Source organism: Platalea leucorodia, assembly GCF_965183815.1.
Source record: "Platalea leucorodia genome assembly, chromosome: 9".
Taxonomy (NCBI): domain Eukaryota; kingdom Metazoa; phylum Chordata; class Aves; order Pelecaniformes; family Threskiornithidae; genus Platalea; species Platalea leucorodia.
In genome coordinates this window covers 18,609,546-18,622,281 of record NC_138831.1, presented here as the reverse complement: position 1 = coordinate 18,622,281, position 12,736 = coordinate 18,609,546, and the positions used below count along the sequence as shown (strand labels likewise).

The 12,736-nt window shown below is 51.8% G+C and overlaps 2 protein-coding genes across 8 annotated transcripts in view; one reads left to right on the top strand and one right to left on the bottom strand.

Annotated features, from left to right (window-relative positions):
• LOC309595474 (nischarin-like) overlaps positions 1–481 on the bottom strand; it is a 101,273-nt gene extending 100,792 nt beyond the window's left edge. For all 7 annotated transcript variants that reach the window (XM_082322459.1, XM_082322461.1, XM_082322463.1 and 4 more), the window contains exon 1: positions 257–481. In XM_082322459.1, the coding sequence (XP_082178585.1) occupies positions 257–343 (87 nt within the window). In that variant the 5' untranslated portion in view covers positions 344–481. The remainder of the gene's footprint in view (positions 1–256) is intronic.
• Positions 482–5,839: 5,358 nt separating this feature from the next.
• Positions 5,840–12,407, top strand: TNNC1 (troponin C1, slow skeletal and cardiac type). Its single transcript, XM_082321489.1, has 6 exons — positions 5,840–5,941; positions 9,856–9,886; positions 10,150–10,296; positions 11,254–11,368; positions 11,455–11,591; positions 12,233–12,407. The coding sequence occupies exons 1-6, from the start codon at positions 5,918–5,920 to the stop codon at positions 12,262–12,264; spliced, it is 486 nt and encodes a 161-aa protein (XP_082177615.1). The 5' UTR covers positions 5,840–5,917; the 3' UTR covers positions 12,265–12,407.
• The last annotated feature ends 329 nt before the right edge of the window (positions 12,408–12,736 follow it).

Below are 12,736 nucleotides of genomic sequence, written 5' to 3'. Positions count from 1 at the left end.
AACACCGGGCCGAGAACCGCTGCCTCAGAGCCGGGAGGCAGCCGGCGGCACTAAACAGGAGGCAGCGCAGCGCCGAGCCCGGCCTCAGCCCGCTCCCCCCGGCACCCCGCAGGCTGCCTGAGGCGGCGGCGGCGAGCGGGCCCGCTCCCCCACACCTCCCCGCCTCGCTGCCACCATCACCCGCTGCCCGGCACGTCCCTCACGGCCTCCCCACTCGCCTCCCCGCGACCCCCGGCGCCTCCCTCCGGCCCCGCACCGTGTAGGTCTCCACCAGCTCGGAACCCAGGACTCGGGCCTCCCGCGGGGGCTCCTCGCCGTCCTCGCCCCCTGCCGCCGCTTCCATGACGCCGCGAGAAGCGCAGGGGACCGGGCGCCGCCGCGCTCACGCTGCCACCGCTCCCCTCCGGCTGCCGCCACCGCCGTCCGCACCGGCCCCCAGCCCGGCCTTCGCTCCCGCTGCCGCCATCTTGGCTGAACCCCCCTCAGGGCGCGGTTCGCCCCGCCCGCCGCCGCCTCTTTATGGCAGCCGCCGGCAGGGGCGGGGCTTGCCGCTGGGGGCGGGGCTTGCTGCTGGGAGAGGCGCGCCTATGGCCCGGCGGGGCGGGGCTTAGGCTGTGGAGGCGCGCACGCGTGCTGGCCCGCCCACGGGGCGGCTCGCGCAGTGTGGCGCGCCGCTGCGAGCTGGTGCGCAGCGGCGGCCCCCCGCTATGCTATGCAAGGCATCGCAGCGTTGTGCAATGCAGAGCAGGGCTGTGCAGCGTCGTTCCACGCAACACAGTGCTGTGCTGTGCAGTGCTATGCCAGGCAACGCGGTGTATGTGCAATGCTGTGCTGTCCAATGTAGTGCAGGGCAATACCATGCTGTGCAGTAGTATGCTGTGTGGTGCACTACAACGCGGGCAGCTTAAGGAGGTTCAGGCCTGTCCAAGCTGGCTGAAGGCAGCTACAGACTGGTGTGCACAACACAGACACTGCAGATGTGGAAATGCAGCGTGCTGGTTTTGCCTGGGATAGAGTTCATTTTCTTCTCAGTAGCTGGTATGAGGCTATGCTTTGGATTTGTGCTGAAAACAGTGTTGATAACACAGGGATGTTTTAGCTATTGCTGAGCAGCGCTTACACAGAGTCAAGGCCTCTTCTGCTCCTCACCCCACCCCACCAGCGAGAAGGCTGGGGGTGCACAAGAAGCTGGGAGGGGACACAGCTGGGACAGCTGACCCCAACTGACCAAAGGGATATCCCACACCATGTGATGTCATGCTCAGCATATAAAGCTGAGGGAAGAAAAAGGAAGGGGGGGGGGGGACATTGAGGGTGATGGCGTTTGTCTTCCCAAGTCACTGTTACGCATGATGGAGCCCTGCTTTCCTGGAGATGGCTGAACACCTGCCTGCCGATGGGAAGGAATGAATGAATTCCTTGGTTTGCTTGTGCGCACAGCTTTTGCTTTACGTATTAAACTGTCTTTATCTCAACCCACGAGTTTTCTCACTTTTACTCTTCTGATTCTCTCCCCCATCCCACTGGCGGGGAGTGGGCGAGCGGCTGTGTGGGGCTTAGCTGCCGGCTGGGGTTAAACCACGACACGCAGGAAGGTGCAACGCAGGTGGTTACTGGCACAGGGCATTTGAGATTGAAGTGCAGAGGGCTGATCTCCCTAATAGTGGTGTGGCTGTGCTACTGCGCTCATGAGCGTCTGTATCTGGAAGCAGTGCTGGCAGCAGTCCAAAGCAGCATCTCCCCCAGCTGCAGACAGCTCTTGGTGGAGATCTGTGGCCACCATGTGCTGGTGAAGGCTTGGACACTGTTGCGTTGGGCAGAGGCACTGCTGCAGTGGTTCTGTGACCAACGTGCCTGATGCCACCTCAAAAACAAAGCTGAGGAGCTGGGCTGATGGGCCAGACCTGCATGGACTCAGCCCAGGGCCTCAGGGATGAACCCAGAGTGAACTCAGGGTGTCATTTGAGGTGACTTCACTGACGTTATTAACTTCGCTTACCTCAATGCACTGTCCCACTGAGCACAGGGAAGTGTTTCAAATCTGTGCACGCTGAAGAGGATCTTGCCAGGAATTTCTAATAGAAGCGGAGTATGCTAAGGGATGGTGAGCAAATCTTCCTCAGCCTTTTCCCTGTGAATCTGAGTTGCCCCAAGGGGGAGTCACAGGAGGTCAGGGTAAAAAAGCACCTTCCAGCAAAAAGAAGGTGACCTCTCTCTGTCCTTCCTTATGCTACCTAAGGGAGGATGCAATTAGTGCCAGTGTAGCATCATTAATAACAGCAGAAGTGCCAAATGCCCTGGGTGCACATGTGGCTTTTGAAGTTGTCTGGATGGAAAGTATTTTCTCAGCAGAAAGAAGCTGCAGTGCAGAGGGAGTAATGCTACAGGGGTAATGCTGGCATCTGGCAAATGCAACCAGGACTGAGGCAGCAGATAAGCAAACAGATAAGCAAATGCAGCTGGATAAACCCCTTATGATTTTATTTTCACTACAAAATACTTCCCCTTGGTCAGGACTTAGCAGAAAGATTATATTGTCTAAGGAGAAAACACGTATAGTAAAGGCAGTCCAAAAGGGATTTTCTAGTGCTGTCCCAGCATCAGCAGGAGCTGCTGCTGAGCTCAGCGTCTTGATGATATAATAAGTGGTTTCAGAGAACAACTTTAATTAAGCTTCCTCTGAATGTCCTGTCTCCTTAATTAAATAATAATTTGCAGTGCTCGCACATCTGTTGGTTTTGATAGGTACCCTTCTCCTCTTCCTAAAGCAGTTTCTGCCTGCGGATGCCGAGGTGGCATGTGGTGTGACAGCCCTGTCCTGGCTCCCAGAGAAGATGCATCAATGGGAGCAACACAGCTAGGGAAGGGGGCAAATGGGGGCTCATTCAGCTAAAACCCTCCAAGGAAGACTTAGATAGCAGTAAAATTCCAGATTTTTTTTTTTTCCCCATGGGATGTCGGCATGCTTCTCTTAAAGGAAACTTGTTTTAACTGGGGAAATTGGGCTCCAGGTGACCATGTTAGCCTGTGACACATGTTCCTTGGGGAAGAAGCTGTAGTACTTAAAGGGCTTTGAGGGGTGCCCTGCACAGGGACAGGGGACGCTGGAGCATTTTGCTGCAGTTTGGAGCCATGGCAAGCTGCCCAAGGAGCCCTGGAAACACTCCTGACCTCAAATAAAGTTGCAACTTGGTTGGACTTCTACTTTTTATTTCCTTCTATTTGACCTGAAGGATGCCCCTTCTTGTTTTGCAGTGGGTTGCAGCTGCCTGGAAAGGAAAACCTGAACCAAGGTTTTGGAGAAAAAAGTGCAGTAAACCCTTCCGCTTCTCTTGGTACCTCGGATTGACTGACAAGTGCAGCGGCATGTCAGGATGCAGCTGAAGCCCAAGCTAACGCACAGTACCTAACCGCAGCAACAGCCAGTGTGCCGCAGAGCCGGCTGTGCACCCGGATTAAGGGCACTTGTGTTGGCAGCCCTCCTCAGGCTATAGATAGCCACGCTTCATTTCTGCTGTGGGTCTCGTGTAGGGAGGCAAGAGAAGCAGCAGGAGCATATGTTTTTCCCAGGATGCCCCCATACCTGCTGCATCAGCCTCCCCCTGCGCTTTGCACAGCAGAGGCTCTGGGTTTCTCTACAAAACCCCAATTCCCAACTCTTTTATAAGCAAACAGCTCCAGAGAGCCAGGGAATGCTGGAAGCTTTGGCTCTGAGCAGCAAGCAGGGAGGCAGAGGTTGGCATGACGCCCCTCGCCTGTGCCTCGCTGGGAGGAACATCCCCTCTTGCTGCCAGATGGATTTCATCCTTCCCCTGTAGGCATGACTGTGTTTTGCAAGTCTCTGTTCACATCAGGCATTTGCAGAAGTGCGACTTTCCTGCGTTGGCGTGCACAGTGGCAGTGGCCCAGATTTGCCCTCTCTAAGCAGACAGAGACCCTTCTTCCACATCCGGACCTGGATTTCTTCCCAGTTCCCCTGGGAACGTGGCTGCGACCCTTTGAAGGCAATGTTAGAGCTCCTGCTCCTGCTGTGCATCAGCCCTAGATATATTCTGACGCATCCCAGGGGCTGTTTTCAGGGGGATGACTCAGAGCCATCGCCTCCTGGAACGGAGTGACGGGACCAGGCATGATTCCTTGCCCTCTGCTGCGGCTGCTGCAGTGCCTGGCAGTGCCCGCTGCCCCTCCAGCTCCACAGGGAATCCCACGGGGAAAAGCAGCTCGGGGCTGGGGTTTTCCTTGGGACAGCACATCATTGGAGGGTCTCCATGGGAGTGCCCAGGAGGGTATGGGTGATGGTTCAGTGACAGCAGGTCCCCCATCCCAGACTGTGCCCTTACCTAAGGACAGGATCCAATGCCCTTTAACAAAATAACTACTACCTTTTGCAGCTTTTTCTGCCTTTAATATGTTCAAAGCAACCAAAATATTAATATGTTCCAATTCTGAAGATTAACATACTTAAAAAATTAATTCCTTAAATGCAACTATTTTCCTTTTTAATACATCTGCCATCTGCATGATGAGAAGAGGCAGAGCCCAGCAGAAGCCTGGGTAAATCAAAGGCAGTGGGCACCCGCAGGACCGCAGTTCATAGCAGGCTCTGCAGCAAGTTAATCTTTTGGGACTGCAAAACCCGAGAGGATGTGGTGTGGGGACGCGGCTCTGCACTCACCTGCACCCTCGCTTTGTGCTGACACCACCCCCAGTCACTGGTTAAGGCCACTTAGGCTAGGCGTTACATAGGGACCACAGGTTTTTTGCATGCAACATGATTTCTATTAGAGGGAGAAGAGAGAAGACCTTACAGCTGCATTCATAATATTTTCAGTTTTGCTAACTGATGCCCATATGAGCTAGCTGGAGGCGAGACTTCATCACCCTGAGACGCCGGAGCCATCCTTTGGACACAAGAGGGAGTCCTGAATCACCAAAAAGAGAGGTTTTGCTTTGATTGCTGTGGATTAAAATGCTTTTCCCTGCACTGAGAAAATGCTGGTCATCACTTGGAGGCCTTTGGCATGTTTTTCTCTCCACCATGGTGCGGTAAATCCACAGTAAATCCAGGACAGTAGATTTTTCCCATTTGCAGTGGGCATATGCTTACTGGTTGGGTGAAGTGAGTCCCGGTTTCCTGGGAATTATCCCTGAAATCAAGCACAGCTGACAGCCGCCCCCCTATTTTGCAGCCCCAGCTAAATGCAGAAAATGGAGGCAAAGCTCCATCTGCCTCCACACTTACCACCACCACAGCATCAGGACCGCACACTCCCCCCGGCTCTGGTGCCCTCATGCACATGGCATCGGCTCCTCCGAGGGCATCGGCCCTAGCCGCATGTCCCCCAGCAGCACATCCCCCCATGGGCTTGGGGACAGCTGGCAGAGGGGACAGGGAGGCCCTGACACCCCCTGGTCCCACTGCCCCTGGGGGACATTTGCTGCTGGACAGGGATATTTTGGGAGGCATGCCTTTCCCGTATTTATTACCCAATTTAATTAGGCAGAGTAGACTCTTTTTAATGCAGCTTCCGGGGGGGGAAACACACGGGAGGTGGAGGTGACACAGTGGCATATGTCCAGTCAGGACAGCCAAATACTGCAGTAGATCAGCAAGGGTCTTGCCAAAACCTGGCTGAAAAGACTCGTTCCCACATCAAAGTCACGAGGAAACCTCCAGCTGCCCCGAAGCGGGGCTGGCCCCAGACATGCCAGCCTCGAGCTCGGCAGTGTCCCCATCCCAAGGCACGCAGGCGAGGCATTCCTGCGGGGACGGGGATGGGACGGGCGTGTGGGGCTGCCGGTGGGCTGGTCACGTCCCCCGGGGCGGGCAGCCCCCTATATCAGCCAGGCTCGCGGGGGCAGCGCCAGCAGAGCGTGACTGTGACGTCCCCCGGCCCCTTGCCCACCCGCTCCAGCCATGGATGACATTTATAAGGCAGCGGTAAGTGCCTTCCTTTGGGGCTGTGGTTTGGGGGGGGGGGTTTACAGGGGTTTTGGGGATTTTATAGTAGATTCCCCATAGCTGTGATGGAATTAATTCAATGGAAATAAGAAATAATTATAGGGTAGCCTCTTCATCCCGGACACAGTCCTTTCCCACTGATGGCTCTGAAGGTTTCACACTCCTCTTGTAAGCATGAAACTCTCAACTAGGCTGCTAAATTGTGTGCAATTACTCCCCTGGATACCCCCTGTGAGACAGAGAGATGGCACATAGGTCAAGTTATAAATCTCAACAAAATCTTGAAAGTATAAGAGGGGGCTGCTGATTTTAGCCCAGACAAAGCAAAGCAGCGTTTCTCACAAAATTAACATTATTTGTATGGGTTAAACCTCACACTCTTCTTTCTGGTGCTTTATAAGTCTGCCATTGCTACATTTCCCCCTTCCTTAGCTGAATATTTTTCTGGTAGATTTAAAAAAACCCTCAGCTTTCATAAGTTATTTCCAAACATCCCCCTCTACTTTGCCACTCCTGATATCTGTGTTGCAGAAATCCAGAATGTGAGCTATGCTCTCCGGGAACGCAGAGCATCCTAACGGCTATTTTAACTTACACAGCTGCATGTTGTGCTCCCTGTGTAGACCCAAACTATTTGGTCTGTAATAAGGACACTGCATTGTTTTGTAACGTAGACAGACAGTGATACACGAGTGGAATAAGGATGAAAATAGATTCTGGATTGTGTGGATTGCTACTGTGTCCCTTCCATAACTGGAGTTAAAATAAGAGCTTTTTGGTGATTTTTTTTTTTAATATATAGTTGATCAGGTTTGATTTTAACCAAGGGCACAAAAAATACATCATACAAGTCCTATTTTAATTCCAAGGTTTTTAGAGGAAAGAAAGATAATGCTTGATATGTAATTGAAGAAAAAACCCAAAATGCTCACACCTCTCCTGTCCTTTGGTCAGCCGTGAACCTTGTGAAATGAAACCTCCCTAGCGATCCCGATAGTGTGAAAAGGCTCTGGAAAGGCTGTACAATAAAGCGTCAAGTCCCCCAACCAACACCTCAAAAAGGGAGAAAAACACGACCTGTAAAATCAAAGAATATCCAGGCCTCTCTAATTCAGCTTTTTAATTAAATATGTCCTCTGCGACTCAAGGCACAGGTCCTCTCCTTATTGTTTAGGAACCTCATGCCTGTAGTTAGGGAGAAAGGCTGAAGTGCTTTGCAAGCCGGCGATGCCCACAGCCAAGAGGGTCTGTCCGTCAGCTGGGGCAGCATGCTTGCAGCATGGGCAGAGCGCCCTGAAAAGAAAGGGTTCCCCACCCACAAGCTCCAGCCTCTCTCCAAATCTCTGCCCCAGAAACGGGCAAAAATTCTTCACCACAGGTGAAGGTCATTACTAGTCGAAGCCTAGGGGCTTTAGTGGAGTTGGACACGGAGGAATTTAGCCGAGAAAAAGGAACGGCAGCAATAGAAAGCAACCCAAAAATTCCTACCTCAGATACCAAAAACTTACCCCAAACACAGAGTCCTTGACCAGGAAAATGGGCCACGCAAAAGACCCGATGGACTCCCATGAGGATTTTGCTGCTGGTTTGAAGGTGGGGGCATGCTGGTAAATGTGGGGCTCGAGTCCTGGGCATGAACTGCCAGCACCCTTACAGAGACAAAACAAGTCGAAGCCAGGTACAACTGAGACAAAAAGCTTTTTCATGGATCTATTCCCCAAGATTTTAACTGTAAGAAAATATTTACCTGGAAAAAAAAATTAAAGAACTTCAACTTTCCCTGTCTGCCTTCAGATGGAAACATGGGATGAAGAAAAGAGCTGATAAAAGCAAAATACAGCAGATTTGGCGTTACCAAGGCCACTGCAGTGCTGTGAGCTTAGCACTCGCCTTCCCACACCGCAGCCGGAGAAACCTGTCCCTGCAATGATGCAGATGGAAAAAAGGAATAAAGCTGTGAAACAGCACCCGTGTCCAGAGGGCACTATAAACAGCTCAAGAGACATCTCTGTAATAAAAATGTCACTCTGTAGTTACAATGCATTTAATTTACATACAGCATAGCTCCGTATCTATCACTTCAGTAGTCAAGGAAGCTTCAAAAGTGAGTATTTTTTTACTTGCTGCATGCTGATGGCATATATTAATATTATATTTATGCCAAACTCCCTACATGCAGCCAGAGAACCCAATGGATTTTCATCTCGCCTACTCATGCCTAGATAAGGGTGTGCAAACACAAAGCTATTTTGGGAACATTTTTAGCTCTGTTAAGCGACGCTAAGAACAGTGCCAGGGACAAGTGTCCAGATAAAGGGCTGCAAGGATAAATACCAAAGCCTGGGAACAATCAGGGAGCTCATCTTTATCTCCAGCACCTCTGTCACCCAGGCTTATAAATAGCGAATGCATCCAGAGGGTCAGGTTACCCGAGCAGCAGAACGGTGGCCACGGACATTGGCCGAGGGAGCGTTGCGGCTGCCCTCGCTCTGCCCAAACAATAGCCGCGAAGGGCTGGCAGCTGCCTGCCTGCCTTCAGCAGGGCCACAGCTGGCTTGGGTTTCCTCCTGCAATGGCAATCCTGCTGCTGTCCTTAGTGCTTTCTGACTTGAAAGCCTTCACCTCCTGGTGCACAGGGAGTGGGATAAGGCTCTCCGCCCACTACCCGCAGGCTCTGTCCCACTAAGAAAAAGTACTTTCCCTGCCTCTTGCTGCAAGCGGGAAGGATTTCCAGCTGGCTTTTGCAAAACCACTACTCTTTGGGGCAAAAGCATCAGCCTTGCCTCAAAGACAGGGTGCCACAACCCTGAGTTGAGGCATTTCTCAAAACACAGTGGAGATGGGCATTGGGGACTGCTCACACAGGGCATGGCGATGGTAGGAAGGAGACATTAGTGGGCACAGGCCAGAGGTAGTCTTGGCAGGGCTCATGTCTGGCTGACGCTGGAGAGGCTGTTGACCAGTCTGGGAGGGAAAAGTCAGCGTTTTAATGGATGCTACTGAAGGGGCAGTTGGACACAGTGGTGGGGTAAGCAATTTTGATAAGCGGTACCTGCAGGCAGGAATGAAGCCAAAGAGCAAAATGCACTTAAAGAGGCATGACACAGAGCTGATGGATTCCTCTTTGCTCTTCTCATTGATTATTTTCATTAATTCATGCTAACTAATAAGCTCTTGCTGATCGTCTGCAGGGAATGAATTAGGATAGGGTTTGGGAACAATCTGCCAGCCCAGTTTGGCTAACACCTAATGGCTCCATGGGCCATTTCTTCAGGGAGATACCCAAAACAGGATAAAGGGAAAAGCAGCTCCCTTCAGAGGCAGGAACCTTTGTAATAAACGCTGACTTGGATGGAAGTAGACCAGCTGTTAATGTTCTGAATAGTGCAGAGAGTTTCCTGACTCTAGGGCTGAAAAACACCTACCGGGAATGGTCTTGTCTGCCTCTCCCTCCCCAGGGACCTCGCCAGCATGTCCCACCTCTGACCTGGCCTCAGCCCGCGCACAAGCAGCCTTCAGTGGCACAGCCGTCCTGCGGTGAACCCTCCCAGCAACAAGAAATTATCCCCAAATGGTTGACAGAGACAAATGCTTTTGCCAATGGGTCTTCCCTGCTTGTGCAAAGGCTAATTCTGATAGACACTGCCACTCTAGAGAAAAGATGCTCACTTCAAAGGAGCTGGGAATAATTTTTTTTTAAGGGGAAGAATCTCTCAGACTACAAAAAGTTGTGGTGTCAAAACCCCACTGGTCATATATCCCGTAGTCTGTAAGGGTGACTGTTGTAAGTCTTAGTTGACCTTTGCAAAGGCTGTTGAACAAATAACATTACCTTTTAACCATTAGTGATGCTGAGGAAGAAAAATGACTTGGTCTCTCTGTTTTCCTTACAGGTTGAGCAGCTGACAGAAGAGCAAAAAAATGGTAGGTGCATCTTTAAACTGACACTGCAACCTAGAGACGAACTCCCCAACTGGCAGCCCTGCCTCAGCAATTACACCCCAGAAAACATGGTCGTTCCAGCAGCTGGCCAAAGCAGGGCATAACCCTCACTGTGCCATTCCCAGGCAGTGCTGGGCTGCATGGGCAGGGGAAGCCGTGCCAGGCGTGAGCCCCCTGCTCCAGCTCACCTGCAGGGTCAAGGCCTGGGGCAAGACCCTCACATCTCCTCTCCCTTCTCTCTCCAGAGTTCAAGGCTGCCTTTGACATCTTCGTGCTGGGGGCGGAGGATGGCTGCATCAGCACCAAGGAGCTGGGGAAGGTGATGCGGATGCTGGGGCAGAACCCCACCCCTGAGGAGCTGCAGGAGATGATAGACGAGGTGGATGAGGATGGTGAGAGATTTGGGTTTCTTCCACTCGTCCAAGCATCACCCCCATGCCACAGGCATGGGGGAGCACAGTGCAGGTCAGGACCGCTCAGCATCTGCGCAGCACTGGCAGGATCCATGCTGCGGACAGCCGCAACCTGCAGGGAGCAATCTGCAGCACTGTGATTTTGAAGGACACTAAACACCCACTAAACTTCAGCGTGGTTCCTTTAGAAAATTTCCAGGCAAAGAGGAACTATAAAAAATACTATTCCTATAATGATCAGACTGCTTGAACTGATTGTGGGGGTTACTCTGAAATTGCACAGATCCATTTAAAAAACAAAATACAGGCTGAATGTAGCAACTGCCATTTCAGAAATGCCACAATTACAGGGTTCTATCATCGGGGAAGTCTTTCACTGCTCAAGTGTATACACGTACACACACACACACACATAAATAACTGTCAATATTGATAAAAATCAGTGTATGGGTGATCACACATAACAAAATCCACTGTGTGCAAGTTGGGCAGAAATATCATACTAAGTAACTGGAAAATAAAAAAACAGTTAAAAATCAGGCAAAAAAAGACAATAGCAGTGTCTTTGAAAACAACAGTACTGTACTGCTGGTGCAAAAACACACTGCATGAATATCTACCTTCTGGAGCTTTTATTATTAATACCTAGATGAGATGGACAGGTATCTCTGTAGCAGGAATTTCCATTCATTGGTGCTTCCAACAGGACTTTCAGTTCATTTTGCCTTGGCAAAATGACTGCAAAAAGTAAAAATTCAGTGATGAAGTCAGTCCACGGCCTCAGTCACTTACGCCAGCATCCTCAAAGCTGCCTCTTGCTGCAGGGCTGCTCTCCTGAGCTTTGCTCCTTGGTTACTAAAGGGAAGTTTGATCTCTCGTTTGCGTTGCCTGTCCACCCACCGTTGCACCATCTGATGGTGTTTATTCTGCCTGCAGGCAGCGGCACTGTAGACTTTGATGAGTTCCTTGTTATGATGGTGCGGTGTATGAAAGATGACAGCAAAGGAAAAACTGAAGAGGAACTCTCAGATCTCTTCAGGATGTTTGATAAGTAAGGGCAGCGACTGCAGCACAGTGGGGTGGTGGGAGCATCCCCAGCATGTTGGTCCACTTCTGAGATCTTCCGTCCTTGCACAGAAATGCCGATGGCTACATCGACCTCGAGGAGCTGAAGATCATGCTGCAGGCAACGGGAGAGACCATCACCGAGGACGACATAGAAGAACTGATGAAAGATGGGGATAAAAACAACGATGGCAGGATTGACTACGATGGTAGGAGCCTTTCTTGTGTGTGGTTTGGTTGCAAGCCCATGAGTGTCCCCTGGGCAGCTCCCATGGTCTTGGTTGCCTTCAGGTACGGGTGTGAGCTCGTGCAGGCGGCACTGGGCAATACGCCTGACCACAGCTGGTGTTTACACAGGGATGGGGGCATTTCTTATGCTTGTGAAATGGCAGCAAGGGCCTGGGGCTGCCTTAACTCTTCCCGTGCAGTGAAAGCCAGCCTGCACTGAAGCAAACCTGCTTTTCACCAGAGGCCTGCCTGTCCCCTCCTGCCCCCTAAACACCAGCAGCAGCTCCAAAGGGCTGTTATCTTTGAACGCAATGCTGCTGAAATGATCCCGAGACCATTTCCAAGCTGAGCTGGTGGCCATGTCCCTACCCGGCTGCTCACCTCCAGCATTTTGGTGGCAGTGAAGGGTGACACTGGGCTCTGGTGACATTTCCAGTGGGAGTCACGAGGAGTCCTCGCCACAGCCAGAGGAGCAGTAGCCATTCCCCCTCGGCCTCTCATGCATCGGGGGGATGGAAAAGGAGACAGGACTGTGGAAAGCTGCCAAGAGCGCACTTGGCAGCTGCGAAGGCACTTCGGTCCCACCTCACACCCCTTGTCTCCTATGTCTTCCCCTTGGCAGAGTTCCTGGAGTTTATGAAGGGAGTGGAATAAATCTGAGGCCAGATGACAGCCCGAATCTCCTAAACCCCTCCAGCTCTGCATCTCATCTCCTCAGCTAAGTACCCTGGCTACCAGCATGAAGACTGAGCACTGAGAAGGGTGGCCACTGGGAAAATAAAGCGTGTTAATACCAAGTGCCTCAGATAGTTGTTCCTTGGAGGTTTAGTGAGAACTTCGCCCTGGTCAGGTACTCATGACTAATGGGGCTGCTCCTCAGGGTTGCACCGAGTGTCCATGAGCCGCATGTGGGAAGGTGACACCACAGCTGGAGCTTCAAGCCTCCAAGGAGGTATTTTGCTGCCAGCTCGGCAGCAAAGCCCAGCCAACGGGGCCACGGGTGCTCAGTGGGGAGCTGCCACGTTGCAACTCCTCGGCCCTGCCACGGTGAGCAGGCTCAGGAGCTGGCACTGGTGCCTGCTGGTTGAACTGGAGCATCAGCAGCATTTTAGTGATGAAATGTGAA

Excerpts from the sequence above, each read along its gene's own strand:
- TNNC1 (XM_082321489.1), top strand. The coding sequence starts at position 5,918 with ATGGATGACATTTATAAGGCAGCG. Across the intron at positions 9,887-10,149 it reads GACAGAAGAGCAAAAAAATG|AGTTCAAGGCTGCCTTTGAC; the intron begins GTAGGTGCATCT and ends TTCTCTCTCCAG. Across the intron at positions 10,297-11,253 it reads AGACGAGGTGGATGAGGATG|GCAGCGGCACTGTAGACTTT; the intron begins GTGAGAGATTTG and ends TTCTGCCTGCAG.